The 27966-nt window shown below is 45.3% G+C and overlaps 1 protein-coding gene and 1 long non-coding RNA gene across 8 annotated transcripts in view; one reads left to right on the top strand and one right to left on the bottom strand.

Moving 5' to 3' along the window:
* The window catches only part of COQ8A (coenzyme Q8A), a 47805-nt gene extending 31751 nt beyond the window's left edge, over positions 1-16054 (bottom strand). For 2 of the 3 annotated variants that reach the window (XM_074863879.1, XM_074863881.1), the window contains exons 1-3: positions 15973-16054; positions 3483-3677; positions 742-1155 (exon numbers count right to left, since the gene is read on the bottom strand). In XM_074863879.1, coding sequence (XP_074719980.1) covers positions 742-1155; positions 3483-3659 — 591 coding nt within the window. In that variant the 5' untranslated portion in view covers positions 3660-3677; positions 15973-16054. The remainder of the gene's footprint in view (positions 1-741; positions 1156-3482; positions 3678-15972) is intronic. The other variant, XM_074863880.1, reaches the window with a different exon arrangement.
* Positions 16055-16232: 178 nt separating this feature from the next.
* Positions 16233-27966, top strand: part of LOC141941335 (uncharacterized) — a 59613-nt gene continuing 47879 nt past the window's right edge. For 3 of the 5 annotated variants that reach the window (XR_012628284.1, XR_012628283.1, XR_012628282.1), the window contains exons 1-4: positions 16295-16331; positions 16878-16960; positions 26553-26611; positions 27278-27408. This is a non-coding gene — a long non-coding RNA (uncharacterized LOC141941335). Of the gene's footprint in view, positions 16332-16877; positions 16961-26552; positions 26612-27277; positions 27409-27966 lie in introns of all 5 variants that reach the window. The other 2 variants (XR_012628285.1, XR_012628286.1) reach the window with 2 other exon arrangements.

The following is a 27966-nucleotide window of genomic DNA, read 5'->3' as shown; positions in this document are numbered from 1 at the left end:
ATAGCATCTGATACTGGGTTTGGGGAAGGAGGCACAAGGTCAGAGCAGATGGCAAGTGTCTCCACTGTGAATTCTGCTGTGGGCTTTCTGTGCTGTTTCACACATGGGCATGAAGCACTAAAGCTACAACTGTGAGCTATGCTACTCCTCAGTCTACTAATGCTGAGTACAACATTCCCTCCACCTCTAGAAGGACTGCAAGACACAGTACAGGAAGCCACAGCATTTACTGAGAGGAGCTTAGGTCCAAATTTATTCTTCACAGCCATAGCAAAACAACTAGCTAAAGGGAACAGGGCCTGTCAGTCTTCAAACCTTTGTAGCCTACAGCTGTCCCCACCTGCTCAACATTTCACCCCAAAATCTGGGATGAAATACAGACCCTTCGTTACTGTAACATACATCAATAAATACATCGAGTCCTCATAGTCCAGTGAATGAAAAGAGAGCTCCTGTTAATATAAAACTGAAGTCTAACCCTATATGTATGCTTTTTAAACATCCTCTCACATCAGAATATCTGATAGAGAGGGGGCAGGTGTTAAAGAAGAGCCTGAAAAGCTACTGACAGAATAATATCACAGAGATCAGAGTTAATGAGCACTGACACTTCCCTCTTTTGCCTCCACAAAAGGGAATAGTGGAAGAGGAAGAAATGAGAGAAACACAGGAGAAGGTGAGTCAGGACAATCCAGTATAGAAACCACAGTACTGAGAATCCTTAATTTAAAAAGAACATACCATCTGTTTGTAGGGTTTCTGCTCTGAACCTGTTTTGGCCTGTCTGGCTTTATCAATATCCTCAGCTGTTAATCCACTAACAGAGGAATGGTCTTGGTGAAAAGCCCTATTTTGTCCAAAGGCAGCAGCAAAAGGATTTCCAGGGTCCCTAAAGCCTCCAAATAACCTTGCATCCGTTTTGGGAGGGAAGGGCTTCTTCTGACCCATGCCAGAATCTCCAGTCTCACCAACACTTCTAAAAGGTCCATTCGTAGTGTAAGAGTAAGCAGGGCCTTCACCGCTGTGTTCGTGAGGCTTGCCAGCGTCAGTGGAGAAGTCCATTGGAGCATCTGACGGCTCTCGGGCTGAGAAGTCATAGTCTTTCCCAAAATCCTCACTAAGATCAGTTAAGTTCTCCTGCTGTTTGCCTAGTTCCTGCAAACGATAATAGAAATACTTTAAGAAAAGAATTTAAAACCTGCTTCCTACCCATCTGTAGTTCTGAGAGATGGGCATGCAGCTAGGCTGTCATGTCTCCACAATAAGCAATTTGTAGAGACTCTGGCACTGTAGACATTCACACTAAGAGACAGGAAAAAGGAAGAGACACTGAGAACACCTGGGATCACTGGCAGTCTTTCAACCCCGCTGAGGGGACAGACTCATTAACAGCTTCCCAAATACCCATAACTGCAGACGCCTTGTTCTACATACACTGCCAGAAAGGGTCACTAATCGGGGAATTCACTAGAAGCAATACATTGCTCAGAAACAACAGGTGACTGGAGTGGCAATATTGCATGAGACATACTTAGGAGGGATAACAAAAAGCTAAGCCTCATAATATTCACTTCTTACTCCTGCCATGCTCCCTCTCTTCCCATCCTGTCCCTAATCATGCAGTGCCAGCACTTTCAAGCCCAAAGCTACCCAAAGCAATACCAGACACCTACTTATAGGCAAAGTAAGCTCAACCTTCCATGGCCATGACATTTCCAACTGCAAAACACACTTCATTATTCAACCACTAAACTATGGCAGGATTTGTTGTCATCCCCAAATAAATAAATAAAATTCAGTGCTTGAAGCAAGGATAGCAGCATCAGACACAGAAACACCCAAAGCAAGCTTCTCTTGACAGTCTTTTCTGTTCTGTCCTGGCCTGCAAGAGCTGCCCCACTAAGTCCATTTCCCACTGCTTTTCAATGAAGAAAATAAATAAATAAGGCTTCAGCTCAGCATTATCTCCTATTACTTGTTACTTGACATATTCTAGTTACCTATCGCAGCAGCAGCAATACTATGGAAGAACTGATGACTATTGGAGCCAGCCAACAGGATTTTAAATCCTGCTGTGGTCAAGCAAGCAGGCAGCATATTTTAGGCTCTTTCCTAAACACTAATTACATTTCCCTTCCTCACAGAAAAAAACAGAACATGGTCTTTCCTGTTATTCAGCAGGTCTCATGCTATTCTGAACCTCAACATCACGGGGCAGGGGGGGAGAAATCTGTTTACAGATGGGGACTGTGGCCACAATACTACCTGATGATTTCAAGCAAGAAGGGCTCTCTACTTCCATACTTAAAATTTTAAAAAGCACAGACAGCCAAAACTCTGCCACAAATCGAGAGAAGTGAAATATAGTCACTTAACATAAAAGCTTTCCTCCCTTCAAACAGAAAATATTGTAGCTTCAGACTACAGATTTCTTATTGAGCCCTGCTTCGGCAGCAGCTTCTCATGCAACTCATTTACAAAACACAGGGAAAGCGTTCTGCAGGTGTGCTCGTGGGGCCTTTCTTGAGCCAAGAAACATGCACAGAAACAGGAGAACATCTTTCTCTCTCCTTGGATGCAAAAGGAGGACAAAGGCAAGACAAAAGACACTGTCCCCATAAACACACTTGCAAGCTTACATAGAACCAGGGAAACACAGGCTCAGATTCTAGGACTGAAGTTACAGACTGCCATGATAGTCTAAGCTCATGGCATGAAAAATGTCAAAAGCTCACTCATTAGTTTCTGCTTCAAAAATTATGATCTGAGCTACACTGTCTTTCTAAAGGATGATAAAGATGATCATTTTTGATTCTATTCCTCAGACAAGACTCATGTTTTCAAGAGGTGGCAACACAGCAGATGTGAAGCTCTTACAAATCAATCTCAATGTCTGGTGACAGAAGCTGCTGCTTAAAAAAGGGGAGTCTGGCTTTCCTTATGTTCCTCATTTGAAAATCAGTTCTGAAAATCCAGCCCGGGCTGTAAGTGATGAACATGCAAACACCTGACCCCCAGACATCCTGAAAAATACCACATGTACCTACTCTGTCAAGAAAGGAAGAAGCACTGAGACAAATCAAATTCACTCTAAAAGAGCTCATTCACTTAATCAAAGGAGAGGTAGTTTAAAGGAGACTTTAAATAACAGAGCTGCCTGCCAATCTTAGCAAGAGCTTGATCTTTGACAAGATGAGGTGAACAGACCATTTTTCATTTTCAGCATGTCTTCAGCACTCAGTAATGGAAACAAACACTCTGCAGTAACATTCCCCTCCCATTCCTGTCCAAGCCACCTAACTGCACACCACAGAAATCCTGGAGAATTCCCAGAGCATTGCAACATCTATATTATCAATCCAGCACTTCAAAGCTAGGTTCTAGTGCATGATGCGAGTTCCTAGCCACTTTCACAACAAAACCAAGAAGTACCTGGAGGAAAAGCAAAACAGACTACACTATGCACAAAGAGCTTTGCTTACCTGCATCTTCCCCAAGGCAGAACTGAACTGTTCTTCAGCAGTGGCCTGGAGAGTCCTTGCAATGGTAACTGCATCACCCCCAAGGAGCACCTGCCGAAGCTGTCCTGCTTGGGTTTCTAGGATGGCTTTACTAAGCTTTGTCAAGCCTCTCATGACCATGATGGCATCTCCCGCCATGACTGATGTCTTTCTGTGCTGAAAGATGAAAAAGAAAGAAGGAAAAAAAAAAAAGTAAGGAGCCAAGGAACAAGTTTGCAACCAGTTTCAAGTCACCTAAGAGCCAGTGGCATACCCCACACAATCTTTCTGCTTTGGTAACCAGCCACCATGAGAATTTGTTTGCAGCTCAGATAGCACACAGGCCAGCTTGACTGACAGGTCGTTAGCTGACCTTACCAGGCAAAGCAAGAACTCTCCTTATGACTGTTCGTAAGTTAGGACAATGATCCAGCACTCCACACAAATATTCAAGTCACCGTTGACCAGAGGAAACAAAGACAGGTAAACGTCAGTCACACTACAAAGATGGTCTTGATTCCTTCCAGATGTTTAAAAGGGATTAAAAGCATTAGCGTCTGACCTGTAATTATTATCAGGCCCTGGAACATAATCTCAGTGCCTGACAGCACGTATGAAGTGCACTGACAACTATCACACCCTATTCCTGCCTTGGAGCTATGCCTGCTCATTTTACATTGCCAAATTTCTTTACCCCCACTCTGATTAGTAAATTTTGTCTGTCCTCCAGGGGTAGTCTGCTCAGTCCCCAACTTGTAGCTCACTCTGCTACTTTTAACTGAAAACGCTCAGAACACCTACCTATCCCAGCATTTGCTGAGTCTGCACTACAGTGCTACAGTGCTAAATTTTTGACTCAGTTTCCTGTCCTGTTCAAGAGGCACTCCACCTCAGATTCGTAACAGTCTGTGCAATTTCAGTGTCCTCAAATACAAACTGGGCACTGTAGGATGCAGGACAGAGTGTGTCCGAGATGAACAAGTTCCACCAACAACTTCGTCTCAGCCTAGAACCAAGCTCAGGCTCAGGATACCGGCTCTCCTACATCACTGTGGTTCATGTAGAAGAAAATCAGGAGTGCCCGGGGTGCCAAAACCATTTTGCAAGTTAGATTTTCGCCTGCTTATTTCAATTGTCTCCCACATCTTTAAAGCACAGTCAGGGTCACAATTCCAGGGCTGACTCAGTTGCACATCCTCCCACCTTTACTGACACAGAAGATTCAAGCATGCAGTTGGCACAAGACGCTGACTAAGGTTCAACCTTACCCATACAGCATTCTTTGTAATGATTTGGAGAAAATAATGTTCTGGCTGCGAGCACTAGTCTAAGGTCACATATTTAGGTTATTTCCTAGGTAGGAACACAAGTACCAATTCATTTTTAGAAGATAACCTGTCAACACCCACATATGCGCTACAACTATAAACATTAATACACCGAAGTGGTACCAGTGATCCTGAGTCAACAGTACACACGGCATTATGCCCTGCTGCAGATCAGAAAGAACTGAATCCAGTTACCTTCTCAGAAAACACAAAGCCTGTCTTACAAACATGTCTGCTGTATCAGTCATGCAGGACAAGTACGGACTGCTATAGCTAAATTTCTGGGTAAGTACACAATTTTGCTGCAATCACACCAGAGATGCATGGATTGCTACAGCTGAATTTCAGAGCACATTGTTATGCAAATGCAGGGTAAACCCCAGTTACTGGAATATTTGTTCAACAACTGTTAATCAGTGATCAAAATCAGGAACAACTGCTGTAGCCAGGAAGTGAGTATTATATGTTATATGCTTTAAGTACAGTCGTTAAGAAGCACAGTCAAGTGATCACAACATATCTGGGCTTAATGGGTTACCTGTAAAAATAAAAATCCAGCCCACCCAGCTCATTATTCTGTGGTTATCTTTAAAAGACCTATCCATATGCTCCAGACCCCTAAGGAGTGTTACTCCTGAATCTCTCCAGAGTTTAATCACTAGGGTTGGTTTGAATGTTGTATAATGCACTTTTAAACTTGAAAGCTGCCGGTCAGGTAAGGAAATGTACTCTGTCAACAGGAGGTGGTTCGTCCCCCCCCCGCCCACATCTTCACACTGGAAATTTCCACATGGATCTCCCTCAAAGCATTTGCAGAGAGTCCCTGCAATTCAGAGCCAGGCAAAGAAACCAGCCAAGAACACAGTACTGTCCCAGCTGAAATGAGACCGTACAAAGGTTGCCACTACTAAGAAATAAGTGTTTTTGTAGTCTCAGCTATTAGAAGCACAAGAAACCTTGAACGTGAAAAGTTCATTCCCTCCCTCCCAAGCAGGGCAACAAAAGGTAAATCAGTGTACACTCAGACAACACACACAAAACCATCTACTTTTAACACACATTTTTTTTCTAACCAACAATACAAAAACTATATCCTCCTTTCACCCAGAAACAGCTGAAGGGCTTATCTTGAAGTGACAGTTATGATATGCTAAATATGCATTTTTTTTTTAAAAAATATCTTCCAACGGTTTCAGGGAAGCTAATGCAACCACAAATGGAAAACATACATTGCACAATGCACGCTTAACCCTCCATTGCTAAATATATCAACAAGAGGACCAATTGCCCTTTATGGATTTGGCTATAAAAGATGGCACTGGGCCACATTGCTATCAATATCCTTCTGCGGTGCTATCAGCCCCACTTTCCTCTGCACAGCAGTTATAACCACCTAGGTACTATGCAAAGTGGTTTGTTAGCTCAGAAGCCTCAGCAACAAGCTCCTATGCAGCGCTGCCAAAGGACAGGCTGTTATAACAGGCCATTTATCCTAGCACCTTGCTGAAACACAGGCCTCCATGTAGGTGTTTGGCTACCACGACAGAAATACAAGCCTACAGGGAACTTGCTGTTTTCAATGATCAGAGACCCAAATAGAAACCACAGTACAAGCACAAAGGCAAAGCATGGCTCAACTAGGACTTCAGAGGTCAAACCCAAGGAGAGTCACCAACAAATAAAGGCTGAGAAGGAAAAAACATATTTTTAAAAGCTAGACCATACTCCTCTTTTTTAAAAAAAACTGTCTGTAAGCCATCTCCTTCCAGTTCCTCATCTTTTGTACACCAAGTTCTCACCTTTAACAAAGCCTGGTCAGGAAAAAGCAGAGGAAACAGAACTAAGTATACTGCAGTGATTAATCCTTTGACAATAGGCATCAGGAGCAAGAGAACGTTCAGGTAATGTCTATACCCATCATCAAGCAATATGAAGGCTGGAGCTAATAAGTGCAATGGGAACTGAACTGATACTGAAGGCATTTTCCTCAAGTGGAAAAAATCCCAGGTTGTCTACTTCTGAAGACCCTACATTTAGCGGGACACAGAAAGCAGAGATTAACAAGGCTATCACCAACCAGAAGGGGAAAACATGAAAGAAAATACATGCTAGATAATCAAGAAGGGAAAAGACTACACACAAAAAATAACCAAGAATTAGAAAAATTACCTTTTTGCTTCAATTAAAAAGCAATAAGCATAAGCAAGGACAACAGACGTGAAAACTGAAAGACAGAGGAAGCACGTACTTCCAAGAAGACTGGTACGTGTCCCCAAAACCATACTTGTGTTAATACCCAGTGCAGACAGCAGGCAGGATTTTTTTCCACTCCCCCTTCCGGCAAGTTCTATTCATACCACTATTAAATCAATAAACAGTGTAAGCAAGCTTTATCAAAAACAGATTTAAGGCGTGGTTTCAAACAGAGCTGGTCTGAGTGTGCAGAGTCTGTAAGACACTTCACTTGTCTCCTGAGGACTCGTTATCTAGCCTAGCAAAGCAGGGCACTGCTGGCATGGAGTATGGACAAGTCGGTCATGTCCACACAAGCTGTCAGAGTGCCTGCTAACCTGGACTGAAGAGAGTTGACAAGTGCCAATCACGAGCTATTTTCCAAGAATAGGCAAGGTCACAGTTTTTGCTTAGTAAACTTCCCACAGTTGAATGAATCTCTGGAAAACACCCACACCTTCTAGCATGAGGAGGCTAGAGCCAAGTCATCCTCAGACATCAGACGAGGTCCACATGGCTGACAGAGAGGCTTGTATAGGTTAGGTATGACAATGGTATGTAAACCATCTCCTGACATTGCAGGAGATTTTGAATGCTCTTGTAAGGACACAACTAACTCAATGCCTGGAATGCTCTTATGTGCAAGAACCACCTGCCTCACAAGCCACTGTTCTCTAGTGACAAACTGCAGCACATTTCCTCCCTTCTTCAACACGCCAGACTACTGGACTAAAGGTTTAAGCAAGTACAGTGAGACACTTAGCATATCAGAGGCCAATAACAGAAACACAAAGTCTCATAACAGGCAGCTGATAAATTCTTATATTTGTACTGATTTCAAAACACATCCCGCCATTCATGCCCCTTTTTCACATCCTAACACATGCTCCTACAGACACACTGACCACCTTCTGACTGCAGGTGCTTTTTTCCAGATGCTTGTAGAATCAAAAACTTTACTCGTATATAAACATACATGTGAGTATACACACACATAGATAGGATGGACCAAGTTTAAACACAAGGAGACTTCAAATCGTGCAGAAATATACCAGAAATATTTCTGGAAGTTTTCTGTGCATGACAACACAGCCTCTTTCAATGCAAGGGAATTACTTCCACCATCAACAGTTTGCTATCCACACAAGAAAGAAGCTCATCTACTGCTGAAGAAATAAAAACAAAACCCTAGCAGTTTTACAGTAGTCCACATTCCCCCTCTCAGCTCTGTAGAAGTTTTAGCTACCCTTTTTTATCTCCAATTTTTCTTTTAAATAAATGAGACAAAGATGAAAACTATTAGGCTAGACAGGTAATAAGGCAGATAATTAAGTATCATGCTTCCAAAGGAAACAGTTTCTATGCCTTCCTCCCCTTCCTATTATCCATTATCACAATCACTTATCATAGGTGGATCTAAACAAGGACTATAACCCCAGAATCAGTTACCACCACCCACACCGTCAGAATGAATGTGGCAACAGTATGAAATAAAAATAAACACCACAAACAAGATAGAGATGACCAGGTATTCAGCACATTTGTTCCATGGCCATAAACCAGCAGTAGACTAACTTCAAAGTAAGTATTATTCATTAAGTTGTTCTGTAACAGATCTTTTCCATTTTTTCATTTCTTTTTATGTGTGTTGCCATGCCAACCCTTTCATGGGATCACTTCACTCATGGCCTTTTTCAGTTCTATCACACACCTCCCCACCAATCCCCTTTATACCATATTCTAGGCTCCTGCCTAGACATATTTTCATTAGCTGGATTCCTTGGGTTGCAGCTGACCCAAACATCAACCATGCAGGGCACAGAACAAACTGCATTTTAAAAGGAGAAAGTTGCCATCATCCTTTAAATCAAACTGAAGATCTACCTGGCTTATCCTTCACTCTTCCCCCTCCCCACATCTCCCGCACGCTCCAGGTCTAAAAGAAAGGTCCTTAAAGATCTGACCTAAAACAAAACTAAGGACCTATATTTGAGTCCTGCCGGTGGCTTTGACTCAAGCCCCTTAAGCCAAACTCATCAAGTCTCTGAAAGCTGCTCTAAAACTACCCTCACACAAAGCGGTTTGCCAATGCCATTTAAAACAAACACCTTTGAAGGGCAGGCGGAACTTGTTTAATCATTATAATAGCAGTACATGCACTGATAGAAGTGGGCTGCTTAGCAGACAAATGCATCATTCCACCAAAATTCAGAAGGCTTAGCAGTCATTTTTGGCGAATGACAGCTAGTTCAAAACCCAGTATGAACAATTTTCCCCATAAATGGTTTGACAGAGAACATAAGAGTGAAAAGAATGCTTGGACACTTTAAAAGTAAGCATAGTCTGCTTTATTTTAGGCACAGCTACACCAATGCAAAGTGAATGCTCTGGGCTGATGGCTCTATTTACCTCTTTCTGGACAATGTCTGGGGACATGCAAAAGCAGAGTCACAGCCCACGTGCCTGGAATTAACAGAGCCTCTTTCTACCCTGGCCACGGATCTATAGATAATCCACTCACAATTAAGATCCTAGTGGGAGAGCATGCTCCCTCATTACAGGCCACTTCCTCTGCTGATACATCTTGACACAATACACTAATAAATTCTGTCCCAGACACATGTTGTTTCCCATTACACTGAGGTAGATCCAACTCAATCACTGTGATTTTAAGGCTACCGCTCACTTGCTTTTCCCCAAGAATGAGTTCTGTGCCTGCTCCTGGAAATTAAGTATTTGCAGTTGGGGGACCAAAAAAAACTCCATTTGCCTCCTTTGCAGGGCAAAAAGATTCGGGGCATTGGGCCAATACTTCAATCCAGAGTTGTATTTATACCCAACATCCTATCTTTGTATCATTTATGTTACCAAGAAAGGGAGAAAGAATAAGAGGACAAAACAAGGGTTTTTTCTGTTTATGCATTGGCCAGTGCTTAGAACAAGCCATTGGACTGCATCCTCTACATGGCTCAGAAGCTGCAGGCAAAGTGCCACTTTAATCACATGAGTAATTCTGATAAATTCTGTGAAGAAAATTACTTCCCATGCATGTGGATCTTTCATCCAGCAACAAGGATAATACTATATTAAAATCAAAAGGGAGCATGACCACAAAGCACACAGATTCACATGAGATTCGGGCAGATGCAGTATCTGAAGCACATACTTAAACAACTACTACAAGCTGAATTTACACCTTTATTTGGGTTTATGGCAAGTTTATGTGAAAGCACAGTTAACTAGTACCAAGTCATCCTTCTGTCAGTGTCAACATACAGCATCACTTTAAAAGAAAAATTCCCCTCATCTATATGGAGCAACTCTAACCAGCAGTATTTACTAAAGCTCTGTGCTGATCAAATCCAAACACTGCACCAAACAAAAACCAAACGTTACAGACATCTCCCCTCAGGTTTGCAGAGCAGCTCTACACGCTCACAGAGTCACTTCCAGTTACAGCAGAAGAGACCACCAAAGCTCAGCTCCATCTCTGACACACAGTCCCTGCCTAACGCACAGCTCTGCAGCATTAAGCTCTGCACAGGGATCCAACAGAGTTCCCCACTGGTCTCATGCTCTGAACTAGAATACAAAGTAGAAATGAGGGGGAGGTTATCAGTTTGCAATTTTGTGGGGGTGTTTTTTCGTGTACACTGTTATGCTGTAATTGTTTTTATTGGAAGTTTTAACTTTCTGAAAACACACCGAGTCTAATTTAAGAATTGGAAACCAATAAAAAGCTATGCTTCAAACAAGTGCAGATTCCTTTAGACTCAGATACACCATTACTTAAGACAAAAATCTTGAGAAAAATAGCAGTTCTTCCTCTTGTATTTAAACACACATCACTCTTCACTCATAGATCTCAAAGAGCTAAAGAAATGGGACTGATATCAAAGTTCTCTAGAGGGAAGAGAATACGTAACCTACCCAAAATTACACCACATGTCCACGATGGGATTGGGAACGGAATCACAGCTCTCTCCAGAGTACACTGATCCTTACAGCACACAGCCTATACCAAGTGTCCTTTAAATATCCACCACTATAGAACAAAAAGAAACAAGTATTTATAGCCAGTTTGCTGACTATCTTAACGGCATATTGTTAACAGTCATATCTAAATGATTAAATGCCACACTAGCAATGGTTTCTAGTCAGAACCTCTCTAATTACAAGCTTCTGGAAAACTAGACACACCCTATAACTGTACTGTACCTCTGCCTTCCTCAGGTGTAAGAAGATATTTTGCCTGTTATCCTTTTTGTACACTAGGACAGAGCCATGGACGCTATGCCTTGAGTCACTACGTTACACAGTCAGTAATGCATCTCTGCTCACATGGTGGGCATAACCCTTCTGCTATCATCGTGAACAGCAGGTCAAACACCACAGCCTCCCACTATTGATCCTGCAGGCATAAATGTCTATACAGGTCCCATGCTTTCAACCTTGCCCTGGAAGCTAGGGTTAAGTTCAAATTTAGTAACTTACAACACATCCTAGTCTATTCATAGACCCTTTACATACCAGCGTCCCAACTATGGGAGCTTTCTTTTTTCTAGTGGTGGCAAGACCACTCTGTAAGAAGAGAAAAAATAGGATGCAAGAAGAGGACCATAGGCAAAAAAAGACTATTTCAAGACGACATAAATTGATCTCTGTGTTGAAGGGGAACATGGTCTATCAGAACCTACAGCTCCTGCATTACAGCTCTGCCACAGTCCTCAGGCAAGTTATTTGTGTCAGTTCCTACTCACCACATAGGTATTTTTTGACACTAGGATAAATAAGAGTAATAAGCTCTGTATTTCTCATAACTTACTACTAAACTTAATCTGCAAACTCTCATACCTGATACAGAATCTATAAGCTACAATTATTTATGCTCTCTCTATATAAATTTTATGTTTATGTTATATAGAACATGATTTCATATTGCTTTTTCCAAATTAGAAAAGCCAAAGTTTTAAGTAACTTAAATCCCAAACCTCCCAAATCAACTTCTGAATGACCATGCTCCACAAAGCTTTGCTATGCAATATTACAATCAGTAAGCCTAGAATTTTGAGTTCTCTAAAAGAAACACTTGATCCACTTGCAGCGTACTGCCCAATCACTCTCCCTTCCATCTCTTTCCTAGTCCTGATTATTTTCTTGATGACCACTTTGACTGTATCAAAGATAAGGTTTAATACTCCCAAATGGCAGAATTCAGACAGCAGAAGAGCGGTGACATTTCGGAATACTACATCAAGCCCTTTTATAGTACATTTGTTCAGCACATCCAGAAAAACCAAGGTGTGCAACTGGTTTAAAAGGAGACATGAATAGCAATGTAAAGGGTTACATTAAGATCTAATCTACACAGAAAAACAGGACAGACTGCAGACGAAAACCACACACAGTAAGAGAACTTTATAAGTGGAAGCCATCACCTGCACAACACAAAACAGCTCTACAACCACCCAGACCATGAGTACATCATCTTTTGTGGCGTCTCTACATACAGAATATACATAGCCTTTAAGACCAAGCCATAGCCTTACGCAGTTTCCAGAAAAAAAACACACCTATGTTTTAACTCTGTATACACGTGCATACTTGTTTAAGTAGACATATTAATTTGTAAAGTTTCTAGAAGCCAACTCCATGGATTGACAGCTTTTTCAGAACAACTAGTGTTATTTCCTATGCTGCAAGGAGCACATAGAACGCTTCAGATACTGAATAACTGGGAACTTAACATGCTTCATTTAGCTCTACACCTAACTCTGTCTCCTTGTGACAAAACACAAAAGCCATTAAAAGTGCAAACACACAACTGTGCAAAGAAAGGGCTAAACTTGTGCATCCTGTTATTTCTTGGTCTTTGTCACCAGCTTAGATCGGTTTAATTTTGCCATCTACTGTAAAGGGGGGAAAGAAGAAAGGGGAAGGGACAAAACAAGTGGCATCTAAGAAATTGAGAGCATCTCTGAATCTAAAGATAGGCACGTGTCAATAAAATGAGCTTTCACTGCTGGGTGTGAAAGCAGACACCAACTGAATGCCCTCCCTCAAACTACCGTGCTTTACTGTTAGCTTGCATTTTGTCTCCCCCCACGCGAATAACTTTTCTTCTTCAGGTACTGAAGGAAAGCACGCACTCAGAGAACTGGCAGCACTTTAAGCACTTTCATAAAACAAGTTGAGAGAGAAACTGCTCTTCTCCTAGAGATGCTCCGCCCCAGAATACACAGCTCAATAAGCCAAAAAGCCTCCTCTTCCAGACTCCTTTCTTAAACAGTTTTAGAGGCAGAAAACCAGGAGACCTACGTACACACTGGAGATATGATACCTAAATACTGCTTCAGACTCACTACCTCCATCCTAAACTGGACTGTTCACCCATCAGTACAGATGGATATAAGGAACAAGAGAAATGCTTATTCATGCATCAAGCCAAGTCCTGAGATGCATTTAGCAAGCCAGCTGGACCACTCAAGTTATACCATGCACACTGACACACAAGATAAAAGACCGAGACACAAGCCACCCCAAGCATCCTTGTTAAAACAGTAAAAAAAAAACCACATACAGGAAAAACAAACCAATCTTTACCCTCAAAAAAAAAAAAAAGCTCTGTAACCAATCAACGAGTTTAACATGAGGGAAATTAAAAAGCATGAATTCATGCTGTCCCTTATCCCTCTCAGTTTCTAGAAAAATAATACAGCCTGACAAACAGGTCGCGAAACAACAGACCACCACTTGCCTGTAAAAGGACTACTTGAGGACTAGAAGCCAAAAAAAGTTCTGTTCTTGCTGCACGGATGCAATATGAGCTATTATTAACCTGCGCCAAATATCACAAATGAAATAACCAGAGCTGCATTGCATAGCACAGAATTCTCCTTGACAGCAATGAAACAAGGTGATCAACACTCAGATGGTAAACACGTAAGGGAATCGTCTGCGTCTTCAGACCTGTTGTTCTACTTAGCATAATGCTTTATTTTTAAGAGACACACTGTCAAAAAACAGCAGGTCACCTATTTCCCCCCCCCCCCCCCCTCAAGTAAAACTGGACAACATACAACTGTTTGTTCTAAGCATATCTTATTCAAAGTTACCAAGGTCACTGCTAACTAACAGCAAAGAAAAAGCATTTACAAAGTACAGAAATAAGTCACCTGTTCTAAGAGCAAGCAGACTGCTAAGCACATGAACTACAGCTAAACTTCTCCTTCTGGTGATATACGAGAGAAAGACAAGTTCTTATTACATGGCAGAGAAATGCAAGACCACCAATACTCTGTTTAAATGCCAGTCTGCTCTCAGCCTTTAACTCGGAACAATTCCTGAATCCCTTCAGAAGTCTTTTACTGAGCTGACTTTGACCAGTATCCTTCTGCACCCAGTGCTAAGAATTATTTTGCATATGCTCAAAGAATATACCCCAGTTCAGTGAAGCAATTTAATTTAAAGATGAACAGCTCAGGAAATAAAGTTCAGAAGCTGTTAGGTTAATTCTTTTTGGAAAAACAATACTTTATTGAAAGAAGAATCTTTTAATTCCACTCACATTTTTCTTTGCCTAAGCAGTAAAAAAAAGTCTGCTTCATTTTTATTAAAAGTAGCTTTCTAGCTTCTTTATTTTTGATAATGCTGACCGCAGAGTTGGATTTTCATTGCATAGGGGGAACGCAGAGGGTGGAACATGAGTGTGTTGGGGTACCAGAAATAGCGTTATTACCTAAGATACAGTTCGGCAGAAATTAGGGTGGTCAGTAACCACGAAAGCAACAGTATACAAGCCAAACTTTTATATCTGTAGTTAGTTACATGTAGTTTGTTCAGCGCCTGTTTAAGACTTAAGTGTCTGCCCATTAATTCCTGTTCACTTTGTTGCAAAGACTCTACAAGCCCGTCGGCTTGTGGAAACTAAGATTCTTTCCTCGGGCACCTTGCCAAAGCCGGGGGTCTCACGGTTTCTCTCCCCCCATCTCGGCCACAAGCAAGCTCAAAACAGGCAACAGATTTATTGCGCCTTCAGCCGGACGCGCGGGAGGGTCCCGGGGACCGAGGGACGCCAGAGCCGCCTGCAGAGCCAGCGGGAAAGGAGATGCCAGCCTTCGCCCTCGGCAACGTGAGGCTGAACGCACACCCCACCAGAAACATCTTTCCGGAATACCCCGCGCACCGGCCGGGGCCAGCCGAGGGCCACCGCTGCGGCGCAGGGACACGGACACGGGCGGCCCCCGCTGCCACCCCGCGGGAGGAGGCGGCGGCGCGGCCGGACCCAGCCGCTGCACGAGGCCGGGACCGGACGCGATCCGCGTGGGGCACCCGGGCACCGCGACAAGCGCGCCCGGTGCCGCTCGGTCAGCCGACAGGGTGGCTGGAGGCCCCGCAAGGCCGGACCCGGCGGCCCGGCCCCGCCGCTCACCGCCCGCGGCGATGGCTCCGGGCGGCGCGGCCTCCCCCAGCCGCTGCCCCGGCAAGGGCACGGGGAAGGCCGCAGCACCGGCCGGCCTCGGGCCGGGTGTTGCCCCGCGGGGCTCGGGCAGCCGCTGGCACGCCACCGCCGCCATTGCCCGCCGGACCCCGCACACGTCCCCGCGCCAGGGAACGGCGCCCCGGGGGAGCGACCCCCGGGCCGAGGGGCCTGGGCCGCGGCGGCCGCGCCCCCTCTCCGCGCCGGGCACGGACGACCTCCCCGCAGCAGCGCCGCCACCACCCACCTCCCTGCCCGCACCAGACTGCTCCGCTCCACCGCACCGCACCGCGCCGCGCCGCACTACCGGGCGCCGCGCAGCCCCTTCCCCTCCGCCGCTGTGGCCGTACCCCGGCCGGCGCAGCCTAACGACCGCCGCCTCGCCTGGCTCGGCTTCACCTGGCCTGCCTCGCCCCGCGACCGCAGCGCTCACCCGGCCGCCCCGGCACCGCCGTCCCCTCGCTGCGCTCCGCGCCCGCCGCCCGGGCCCGCGCTTGTTTACCGCCCCGGCCACCCCCGGCCGAGGCCCGGCCTCACGCCCCGCCCCCGCGGCGCTCCCATTGGCGGCCCCGCGGGCCCCGCCCCGCACGGCGGCGGAGCGGCCGCCGAGGAGCGTGCCGAGCCCGTGCGCCCCGCGGCCCCGCCAATGGCAGGAGGGCTCGGGCGGGGCCGGGCCGGGGCGGGGCGGGGCCGGCGCGCGCGGCGGCTGCAGGGCGACGTGAGGCCCGTGAGGTCCGTGCGGCGGTGGCTGCTGGGCGGGGGGCGGTGAGGCGAGGCGAGGCGAGGCGTGAGGTGCGTGTGCGGCGGGCGGGCGGGCGGCGCTCGGGAGCCTGCCGGCGTGGCGGGGGGGTCCGGCATCCCCGGCGCCGCCGCCTTCCTGTCAGTGGCGGGCCGGGGGGGGCTCCTGTACCGAGTGGGGGTGTCCGTCAGTGGCGGCGGCGTCTCGCCGCGGTCTCGGCTGGCGGGGCGGCCCCGCGCCGGCCGAGCGGGAGAGGACGGGGGTGGGCAGCGCCTGTACCCCGCGCCTGAGGAGGGCCCGGGGAGGAGGGGGGTGTCGCTGCTCAGGCGGTCCCGCCAGCCCTGCGGGGACGTTAGTGTGTGCACACAAGAGGATGCGGGGGAGCCCGCCCGGTGCTCAGCGGGCCCCAGCCAAATGCTAAGCGAAGGGAGCAACTCCATTTCGTGGCGCTCCATGCCCGAGAAACCTTTGTACGTGGATGCCAGTGTGATTTCTCAAAGCATTGGCGTAAAATCGCGGTTGATCCTGCTCACGCACGCGTTGGAAATTGCATGTTCGTATACGTGTTGGAAATAAAAGTAGCGCGTTGTTTCCCACAGGTTGATTCCAGCGATGTGGTGTCTCACAGATGCTGCAAGGGGCCGATAGTAACAGCTAGCTCTGTGCTTTTCTGGATGTTCTGGTAAGCACCCATCCTGTCAGCAACTTCCCTGTCTGAAAAATAACAATACATTCTTTATGGTGCATTTGCCACATGGCTGCATTAGTGCAGAAGTATATTTGGATGAGGTTTGGAGATTAAATAGTTCATTTCTTAAAACAAACAGGATTCATAATTTTCCTCTAGTTGCAGCATAACTTACAGGAGTGACCAACCATCAGCAAGCTTTGATTTCAGCATTGTCAATTGCTTACTTTGGCCAACCTTTCCAGCTAGCTAGGAGCTTGAATTGAGCACTGAAATCCACGCTGGAGGACTTATATCAGAGTTAGTAGGAGTTGAGGGTGCTGTGGGTCTGTGAAGAAGGAAACTGGATAAATGGTCTGCTATAAGTGTGTACAAGGGTTTAACTCTACGCAGCCTGTTAGTGAATATTACTGCCAACCTGCTAGTGCCAAACTTCCCCCGCTCTGTAGAGAGGGATGATTATATCCCTTATGTCCAGCTGCTCATACCAAAGGTTGTTTGACTGGTATTTATGAACACACACAAAATATTGTTCAAATATTACATATATTCCTTCATTTAAAAAAAAACCAAACATGTGCTTCCCACACAAGCCCCACTCAGCTTCCCAGGTAAGCCATGTCTCTGCTAGGCACTGAACAGACAGCTACAAATAAATTTAGCAAAACTCATCACCCAGACATTATCCAATTGGAAGCAAGCCTCAGTCGGTACTAGAAAGGCTAGATTTGAACTTGAAAGGTTAAAAAAACAATTCCCTGGGGAAGACACATTATTGACTTAATTGCTCTACACACAGGCTGTGCATAGACACAATATATCTGAAATGGAAAGACCAAACATGACACATGTTTGAGAATGGGATGGAGACTGGAGGTGTTAGATGGTGCAAAAACATGGCTGCAGTAAGATACCAGCCTTGAAAAGTTTTGTCAAAAGAATGCCTGGTTTTCTTAATTTCAATACTGACACCTCCAGAAATGCATACAATTTAACTGTTCTATTTGTGGTTAATTCCATACTATTTTCTCTAAAGGAAGGATCACCTTTACCCTCATCTGGAAAGAGATATATTTCAGATGTCTTTTCTAAGGACGCTCTTTTATCTACTCCTGTACTGAATTTGGATGTCAGTTCTCAGTTTCTGTGTAACATCACTTTGCTTGCGTCAGCTTGGCATTAATTGTGAAATACGTCTTACTCACTGTGCTGAGCACAGAGAACTGCATGGGTTTCTGCATGAGCATGCTGTCATAGTTTGAGATGTAGGCAGAACAAGCACAGGATAAAGCTCTTCCCATCTTTCAAAGACAGGCCTGGCTGGTTCCCTTTATTCCCACATGGTAAACCCATTGGGTATTTATGCTGCTGCTGTTCAATTTGCATCACACCTTCTGTTGTCAGGCTTTCTGCAGCCTTAAAAGACCCCTTGAACTTGAGTGCAAGGCTAGCTCTTTCTGTTCTTAGACTAAAGACATGTCTGTTATCCCACCCAATTTGGAATGCAAAGAGGTAGGCTTGAAAGCTGGACTGAAGCTGTGGGGAGCAGGTATTTTATGTCCTTTTTTGTTACTTTTTAGTCCTTGAGGGGAATAGGGGCAGGACACCCAGGACCCACAGTCCAGAATGCAGAGGCCAACTTTTGTGGGGATGGTTGCCTGTGTTCACAGTCCTAAATAAAAAGTTGAACATGCTGTATGTAAAGCATTGGGAGAATTGTTCCATGGTAGAAGCCATGCAAGATCTCCCTCTAAACTGGTGAAAAATGGTAAAAGAGAAAAAATACTGTCAATATCTGGGATTGGTTTAGTGCTACCAATTATGAGATTTACTGTCCTGAACCCTGGAAAAAAGAAGGGGCAGCGGGCTGTACTTTGAAAATAGACCAGGGAGTCATTCTTTCCTTCAGAAAGGGTATCCGTGGTTTATGTAGCAGCCTCATGGTTAGCAGTTCCCATGGACTGTGGGAGGCCCAAATTCAGGTTCCCTCTCTGCTTGTGAAGACTTAGAACACTCCACCCTCACATCAGGACCCTAATTGTTATGCATGCTCTCGCCTTCTACCCTCTCCAGCCTTATTCATATTCTTCTTATTATTATTTATTATTATGCTGTACGCAGTGGGAAAGCTCAGCACGAGGAAATGAGAATGGAGCATTCCTCCATCCCTTCTAAATCCCAGAGAAATTTACAGTCTGCCTTTGTGTAAACTGTGCCTTGTTCAGAGGCAGGAGATGTGGACGTGAATCCTGTGGGGATCAGCCCAGGACACCCCATTCTGGTTTTGTGCCCTCCACCAAAGGATTGTAGGTAAAACAGCAGTGACACCTGCTTCACCCATGCTTTGAATCAACTGTCGGAGGTTGTGTGGGAGCTGATCTGCTAAATGTGCTATGCAAACACTTGCCAGATAAAGCCCTTCCAAGTGGGGTACAGAGAAGAAACCTAGGAAACTTCTATGTAAAAACCTAAACGTTGGCATCCATTGATGCTTTGGTGCCTCCAGTATGATGTGTACAGCAGAATGAGGTTGTTGCAGGTTAAAAGTTTTTACTTCGGTGTCTAAATCTCATGTAATTTTTGTGCTATGTGCCTGCATTCTTTTGCAGATCTGTGCAATGCAGATCTGAATTTACAGAGCAAGCTAGACCAGTCGGGTGAAAAAGCAAGTTCCCAGATTTTGAGGAGTTTCTTGATGACCTATAAGAACAAGAAGTGAACATCATTAAGAAATCAGCCACAACACATCTTTGGCACTGCAACTGGCATTTGCTTCTCACATCTTGTTCAGTAGTGTTATATTCAGTCAAATTACAAAATACGTGCTGCCTTATCCAGAAACATGAGCATTTCTAGCAAGAATCTTACACCTATAAGGATTATATAAATCAATTGTTTATTAAATTATAATAAAAGTATGATGTGATTATAATAATATAAAATACAATACAAATATAAATACTATACTGATATCTCTAGCTTCATAATATAATATAAAAATACAATGGAAATTGTGATAAATTTAAATTCTAACTAATAATTGGTCACACTTCCTCAGAGCCATTTCTCTACTGATGTTAAAATGGTTTTTGAAGATTATTTAATTCTCCAAATATCCTGATTTTGCAAGTCAGAGAGAGGTGAGTACCTTGCCCAAGGTCAGTGGGAAAGCTTGATGTAGCAGCTGGAAGTCCTGACTCCATAGCAGACGCTTTAGCCGTGCCATCATATCTTCACCTCACGTTGCCTGTTGATACTTACATAACGAAGGGCTTAATGACACGATTTCATGAGGTGTATAAACAGCCCTGCTGCGGGGCTGTGGTAGAAGCAGCAAGAAGGGCACTGGGAAGAGTGAGTCCAGGGCTCTGACTGTGACTTCCAGCAGGGTCGCTGTCAGCCTTTGGGTGGGGTTGCTTTTCTCCTCCAGTTTGCTGTTTTCTGAGAGGAGTCAGTTCGCTCACCACCTAGCAGCTCGCTGCTTACTGGGTGCCAGGGAACACCCAATAAAAGCTCTGCCAGGTCTGATGCTGACTGCTTTGGAGAACCGGGTGAAAGCTGGCTTCTTTAAAGCCTCGTACAAAGCGGGCCCAGTTCCCAGAGAGGAGCAGGCCAGAGTGTCTAAACTTCTACAAACAAAAAAAGTTAAGAGAACCAGAGCCTGGAAGGATCTTTGGGCCCTGCAGTAAGAAGGGCTCCATTGCAACAAGAAGTTAATAGGCAGACAAGTAACCTCCAGAAAAAAAGAGTCTCAATTAAGCAGCTATTGGTCATGTTATTAGGTTGACAAGTATCCAGGCTATTCAGAGAACACTCAGAAATCCTCTTGCATGGGACAGGCCCAAGCTGTTTCTCTGACCACAATAAAATATACGTCACCATCCTTCTCCTGCGTTCACACAGCTAACCACAAAGCAAAAGCTGCTCTGGAAATGTTTCCCTCAGTCCTCCTTCTCCAAGCAACCGCTGAGGCTCAGATAAGCTACCTCTTGAGGGCTTTTGCCTTGTGTTCGCTCATCTTCTTTAGAGGGCAATTTCTTCAGGGCAGGAAGAATGTCTTATCTGACTACGTAGATTTAGGATGTTCCATCAACGTATTATAATAATATAGGGATGATGAACTGGAACAGCTCAAGTAGAAGTCACTGGACAGGTGGCTTGGTTTTAATAGTTAACTTGTAGGTATTTCAAAACTTTGGCAGGTTTCAGTGACGCTGTTTGTACCATATGTTATTTACATGGCTTTATGGCCAAGAATGAGAGCAACAGCCTTGTAAAGAAATGAGATCTCTCTGACTCAGTCAGTGGTAGATGCACATCCAGTATCATCATAGGATCCAAATGATGAGCTATTTTTGTAATGCTTAGGACTGCTCTGATTCCTGAACTGTGTATTTTCATCCCAAAGCACTCAGGCATTCTTTGCACTTGTCCTTCCTTTCTCTCTTCCCTCACTGCAAAGGGACGGAGACAAGGCTCCATTTCAATTAGTCTGCGAGCACTTTATTTTTGAGATGATTTAGTGCTGTCAGAAGGAGACAGTGTGGCAGTTCTCGAGACAAATGTTTTCTGTCCAAGAGGAAGACACAGTGCAGGGAGCAGGACAGGTATTTCATGATTTCCACCCCCATTTTCCTTCTGGGGCTCTCAGCGAGCAGCCTTGCTCCACACAGCTGGAAAGGGCAGGGAATGCTGTGGGGCTGCTGGAGGGCCCCGAGGCCCCCGGCTGGGAGGAGTGGGGTAGAGGTGGCCGTCAGGTTCTGTGGAGGGGGGAGGACTGCTGAAGGACTGCCTTGTCCTCTAATTGAAAAAAAGGAGGGGGAAGAAGATAGAAACCCCTTCCCTTTGCCCCCTAGGTTTTGCCTTGCTGAGAAAGCTGCCTTCACAGGAGCCTCTCAGTGCCCCTGCTCACAACTCACCCATTCCATGTCACCCAGAGAGGGGCCGCTTTGGGGAAGGAAGGATGAAGGGTATCAAACCACAGACGTGATTTATTATCTCTGTGGGTCTGCAGGGAAGAGACCAACAGAGGCCTGGGAGGCCGGCATTGGTAGCAAAGCTTAAGACTCAAGCATTTCTTGTCTCTTGCTATTATCTATCCAGAACAGGCAGCAGTGGCTCTGGACAGGGTATTTGTGCCTCATGCTATACAGCTCCAGGGCATTGACTATACAGGACTGAACTCTTAACAGGAGGGGGTGCAGGCCGACCAATGCTGGGGTTATCTCTAATAATTATCTGGAGAAAAGGTAGCACGTCTACTCTTCAGGCGTTTTAGACAGTACTCGCCTGGATTTTTCTTCTCACAGATGCGAGGCAGATCACAGCCTCATTACCTTTCACCAGGGTTTGCCCCTGCCCTCCACACATACAGGCTCAGTAGGCTGGATAACATCATTTGCTCTCCAGCTGGGGGAAGAGTTGCAAATATGTTCTCACAAACTGGAAATTTACATATAGGTACATGGATTTTTTTTCTCTTTAGGTTATGAAAGAAAACAAAACTAGGTGTTATTCTCTAGATGGGGTGGAACAGGCCACAACAAGCCCAAGCTACAAACATGCTCATCACTGACAGAGGATCGCCAGAAGAAGTTTGCAGCACACCATGCATATGCCACCATGCCACGCTCGGCTGTGGCTCATGGCACACACTGCTCCCTCCAGACTTTGCCACACAGGTTCCAAGTGGGCACCGGGTGCTTTGGAAAATTGGAGACAAGCCTGTGGGGGTGGAGTACGTTGAGAGAAGGACAGTGCCAGGTGGAGAGGCTGCAGATAGAAGCACTAAATGGAAGAAAGCGATACCAGTCCTTGTCTCTGGATAGCGTGTGGGACAGCGTAGGACAAGGACAGGCACCTTGCCCCTGCCACCTTAGCAATTAGTGTAGTAAAACATTCACAATATCATGCTTGCCTGTCCAAATTCTGTTGCACAACAGTGCTTTTTATGGGTATCAAGCAAAGCCATTTTGGATGAGATGAAGTTGAAGAGTGCAGCAGTCTGATTAGCAGCTGTGTGCCTCAAGAATACGGTATTTCTGTTTCTCCCCAGATCTGTGAGACTCAGTTAAACATTATTCAGTCTGTAATTCTTCTTTATCTCTGGGCTAGACAGATCAGTTGTTTCTTCTCATTGTAAATTGCGTTTGCTTGCATAGTTTGGGGAGTGCTTTGCCCTCTCTTCTTGCCACCTGTTTGATTACACATACGTCAATCGATCCTGCACAGGCATGGCAGAAAGGCTCAGTTCTTTGTAGCTTTCAGCCAGGATTCACTTTACAGATGATAACTAGCAAAGCCATTCACCCCCTGGGCAAACACGGCAAATTAATTTTGAAGCTAGGCAAACAGAAGCAAGTCCTTTGCCTGCATTTAGCCACTCTAAAGAGCCATCTACAAAGGACAGAAGGGTTATCTGGAACAGTTTGTGCAGTTTTTCTAAACAGAAAGGCAGGCTGGAGCCAGAGAATATGGGAGAAACAGGGCTATTTCTGAACACTTTACTGAAACGAAGAATTAACACTAGTCATCATAAGCTGCTCTGATGGCTAATGGTAAAGTGTGCTGGCAGACTCAGCCGTTGGCCCCAACTTTTGGCACGGCATCGCCATGTGTCACGTAGCTGGAGAGCAGTGAGCCACCTTGCCCCAGCTTGGAATCGTCCCCAAGACAACGTGTTTTCTTTCACTGCTCTGAGAGCCAGTCCTTGCTCTGGCTTTCTGGCATCTTGCCTCGCTGTTTCAAAATGCAGCAAGGTGTGGGAGGGAGACAGGGAAAGCCACAGGGGTTTTGTGAGTGCCTATGTGGCAAATGGACAAACTCATAAGCTCCATCCACTTGCCTGAAGGTGATTCTCATGTGGTCCCAACAATTTACTTCTAGCAGTCAGTCTTGGGGGAAGAGCAGAGTTATTGCTACCTTCGGATGATGACTGGCCTTTTTTCTGCTTTTCTGTGGCTATCAATCCAAATCCTGAGGTCAGTTGAGAAGGGCGGCATAATCTGACCTCTGGTATCTACATTGGTGTCTGCATACCTGGAGACAGAGATCGACTGGTGGCAGAACATCCTGACTGGCACGTATCCAAGTGCAGCCAAGAGGGAGATGCCAGCAGCCTCTGGAAGGAATGACTGAACAAGAGATGGTCCAGACATCCAGGTTAAGCCCTTCATTTGACCCTGAGCAAATTATTCCTATCTGTAAAATTGGGCTAATGGCATTCTTCTGCTCTGTCGTGCTCTTGAAGCCCAATGCCTAAAGAAGTACTTGGAAAGCCTCAGCGGAAGCACAGCGATTTCAACATGCTGTGTAGCTGTGCACAGGGCAAAGAGCTTGCCTTCAGGCACAGCGGTGCCAAGAACCAGCAGTGCAGGTTCACTCTCCCATCAACTCCCAGCTGCTTCCGAGAAGATTTCTAGCCTGGAGGAGCCCAAGGTGGGAGCACACAGATGTCCCTTTCCTTCAGCAGTCCCACTAGATACAGGAGCTAATGATGAAGCCTGGACAGTGACTACATCCTGTCCCATCCACTCCACGGACTTCAACAACTGTTGCTTCATTTTAACTTGTGGCCTGCTTTCAAAGCATAGGAAACATGGTTCCTCTCCTGGAAGATGGATGTTCTCACTGTTCTCTACAGCAGCACTCCTATTTCATGACAGCACTAAAAAATGCATGCACATGCAATGGTAGCAAAGAAGGTGACCTAGCCCTTTACGTGCCAAGTACCTTTGGTATTGCTTTATGCTCCCCGCTAGCCCTCATTTTCCCACCTGTTTAAGTCTTTAAAGCTATAGCTGCACTGCCGTAACAAGCCTGCTTAGAGAAGCCAGCACTCCGCTCCTCTTTTGTAAGCCTAACCCATGCTTCAGGTATGTTTTGTTTTTTCTAGCCTTGTATTCTTCCCTAGGCTGAGCAGCCACAGTTCAGAGTCTCTATAGCCAAACGTATTTGCTGGATTTCTATCCCCCGTTAGTTTTATGCGCAACCTAGAGTTTGAATGGGCAGCGTGATGAATTGTCTGAAATCATTCAGTGTGTGCCATTTCAGTTCTTAGCCTGCCCACCCCAATCACATAGGGACAGGAATCAGATTATTTTTTTTCCTTATTAAAGAAGTCAAACAGTTTTCATGCCTCGACACCTGCACATAATGCTCTGGAAGACTATTAGCATGCTATTTGGAAAACAAAAATAGCTCAAATTTGAACTTCCTGGAATATCACAAAGGCCATATTTGGTGGGGGGTTACAGAGAGGGCATGTCTTTTCTGGCATGATGAAGGGGTACGATGTTCCTGTTGGAATAATTCTGTTAATGCTACCGGCATTTTATTGCTACTGTCTGTTGATACATCAAAGCTGTGGATAGGTAGCTTTAAAAATAATCCTGAATACCTACCTTCAGCTCCAGAGATCTTGCTTGTCTTACACCAGTTTCAAAGGAAGGCTCAGATTCTTTCATAAACAGATGCAGCTCTACCAAGTAAGGGAGAATTGTAATTGCTTATATTTAGCTTTGTAAAGATTGAAGATGGCATGGTGTAAAGTTAAAAGGTTGGCTCAGTTTTCCACACTTGTTCTCACATTTTTACATTATTCCTAGTCTGCTTAAATGCAAGTTAGCCGTGGAGTTACTTCGATTTTATACCAGGAAGAGCAAGGTCTCCCTGAAATCACAGAAACCAATGATACAGGAGAAAATAGGCCTAATGCTTTTCCTGCTCTGCCCCCTTCCGATTCATCAGGCCCTGCAAGGCAGCTGGGGAATGCCAGGCTTCACACCATTTATTTCTGCACAGACCCCATCCTGAATTGGCCTTGGGAGCTGTCACTTAGTTAAGGCTGCATTTGATAGGACTCAAACAGTTCCCAGTTTTGGAAAACTTCCATTCCAACTACTTGGCCCTGTACCTGTCTCAGGTTTCTATATCAAGAAGTTGAGCTAGTTCCACTTCAAAGTCTCTGTTTATTTATATCTTTTTAATACTGAGCCATAAATAGTGCTGAGCACTGACACCTCCCAAATTGTGCTCCTGGGTCAAACAAATGTGTCACACGAAGGAGAAGAGAACAGTTCATATTCACTTAACTCCTTGAGTGCTATGGGCAAATGTCTTGAATTTAGAGTGGAAAAAGATGGGTGACAGCAAACGTGCAGCAGAGGGAAGATGTAAGAGAAATTATGGTGACTTGAGTGATCATGTTTGATGCCTTGATCTGATGTGGGCAGCTTTCTTATGTAACTAAGCTTAAACCCTGCATTTACCCTCTTACTCTCACTCTGTTTCCCATTTGTAGAATGTGAACAGCTCACATCACTTTACCTTACTGGGGGCAGGGGAAGCAAGGATAAATTCAACAAGGAATGCAACAGTGTGTTAGGGGGTGTATAAATAGTGTGCTAGGAGAAGTTCTGGAAAAGATACCACATTTGTCCAGGCTGCTTTCTTATAAAACAACTGAGTTCAAGAAAACTAGATAGCCTCTGGTCCTCCCGAGAGCACAGACAACATGATCTACCTAGACCCTATATTCCCCAGTGCCAAGAGCTGCAATAACAACATGCTCTTTTCTCCCCCCCAGATTAGCAAGACCAGCTGGGACAACAGGAGACTGCAAGTGAGAGGAGGAATGACAAAGCAGTAAGTATAATTATTCTTTTGCTTCTTGAAGATGCTCAGAAGAAAATCTAATTTAGCGATGTGTGGGGGAGCTCCTGACTTATGCTTGGGGTTTGTAGGGCTGAAACTAGGACTGAATGCTTTCTAAAAAAAATGAGGAACCCAAACAAAACAGTGTGCAGTGTAACAGCAGCACCTCACCCAGAGCTGCAGTGCTGAACATGGCATGACATTGAAACCAGCTATTTTTAAATGGATTCTGGTACAGTGAGCCCACTCTCACTCAAAGCCTCTCCTATGCTTTGCAAAAACTGCAGCCATGTTGGGGTGCGGGGTGCCTGCTCTCTCCCTGCCATGAGGGAGACTCCAGGGCCTTCAGCCTCACTGAAAAACAAGGGGCACACGGCAGAGTACTTTAAAATGGCCGGTACTTCTCCCTATAGACTTACTGCCCTCCCGTGGCTGCCAAGGAGCATCTCTTAGGCAGCACCAGGGAGACCAAGAACTGAGGGAAACAATAAATAACTATATATTCAATTTAAACCAAAATGCAATTTGAGTTACAAGGAAGAGGAAGACAAACACACAGTGTGATTAACTGGAAGTACCTTGGAAGGCAAGAATGAAGCAGAGAAATTTACTGGTTTGGGAGTAGCAGGGAGACCTCCAAATACTTTGTTTTGCAAGGACAGTGGGCTCTGAGCTATTCTTCACCAGAGCTGCATCAGCAAGTGCCATTTGCTCAGAAAGAGATGGTTCATCTGACTTCATCCGACTGCCCCCTGGGGGAAACTTCGCTAGCAACTGGTGCAAAGAAGGTATGGGAGAGCAAACCACTGCTCCTTTTGCTGCCTGTGGTAGATGTGTGCTGTGACCTTGCTGTATGTACTAACCCCCGTTGGCCCAGCTTCAGCAGTGTTTATAAAGCTCTTGCTGAGACACTTCATATTGCAAATGTGTCCTTTTCTCTCTGTGAACCAGGAGATGACATTTCTAGCACAGATTGACTCCTTTCTGAGGGACTTCCCTTAAGAGCCTGAAGTTAGGTTTTATGAATGAGACCTTGAATATCCGACGAGAGCTGCTGTGGAAGCGCCACATGGTTCTGCAAGGAGTGTCCTGTTTCTTGTATTTTCTTTATGACTGTGCTGCTTCTTGTGCACTCTCTGCGGGCAGAATGCATCTCCAGTCTTTTGATGCACAGTAGACACTTTAAACAGAACAACCCCGAAACAATCGAAACCAAAAGCAACAATGAAGTGGCAAGAGGAAACACAGCAATAAGCACAAGCAGCAACTGCGTGGTCAGAAGGCAACAATGCCAAACTGTTGAAGTTCATGTACTTGTAACAAAGGCACTAAATGCTGCAAGCAGG

The sequence above is a fragment of the Strix uralensis genome, chromosome 3 (genome assembly GCF_047716275.1).
Source record: "Strix uralensis isolate ZFMK-TIS-50842 chromosome 3, bStrUra1, whole genome shotgun sequence".
Lineage (NCBI taxonomy): Eukaryota > Metazoa > Chordata > Aves > Strigiformes > Strigidae > Strix > Strix uralensis.
The sequence above is the reverse complement of the archived record's forward strand: the minus strand, read 5'-3'. Positions and strand labels throughout refer to the sequence as shown.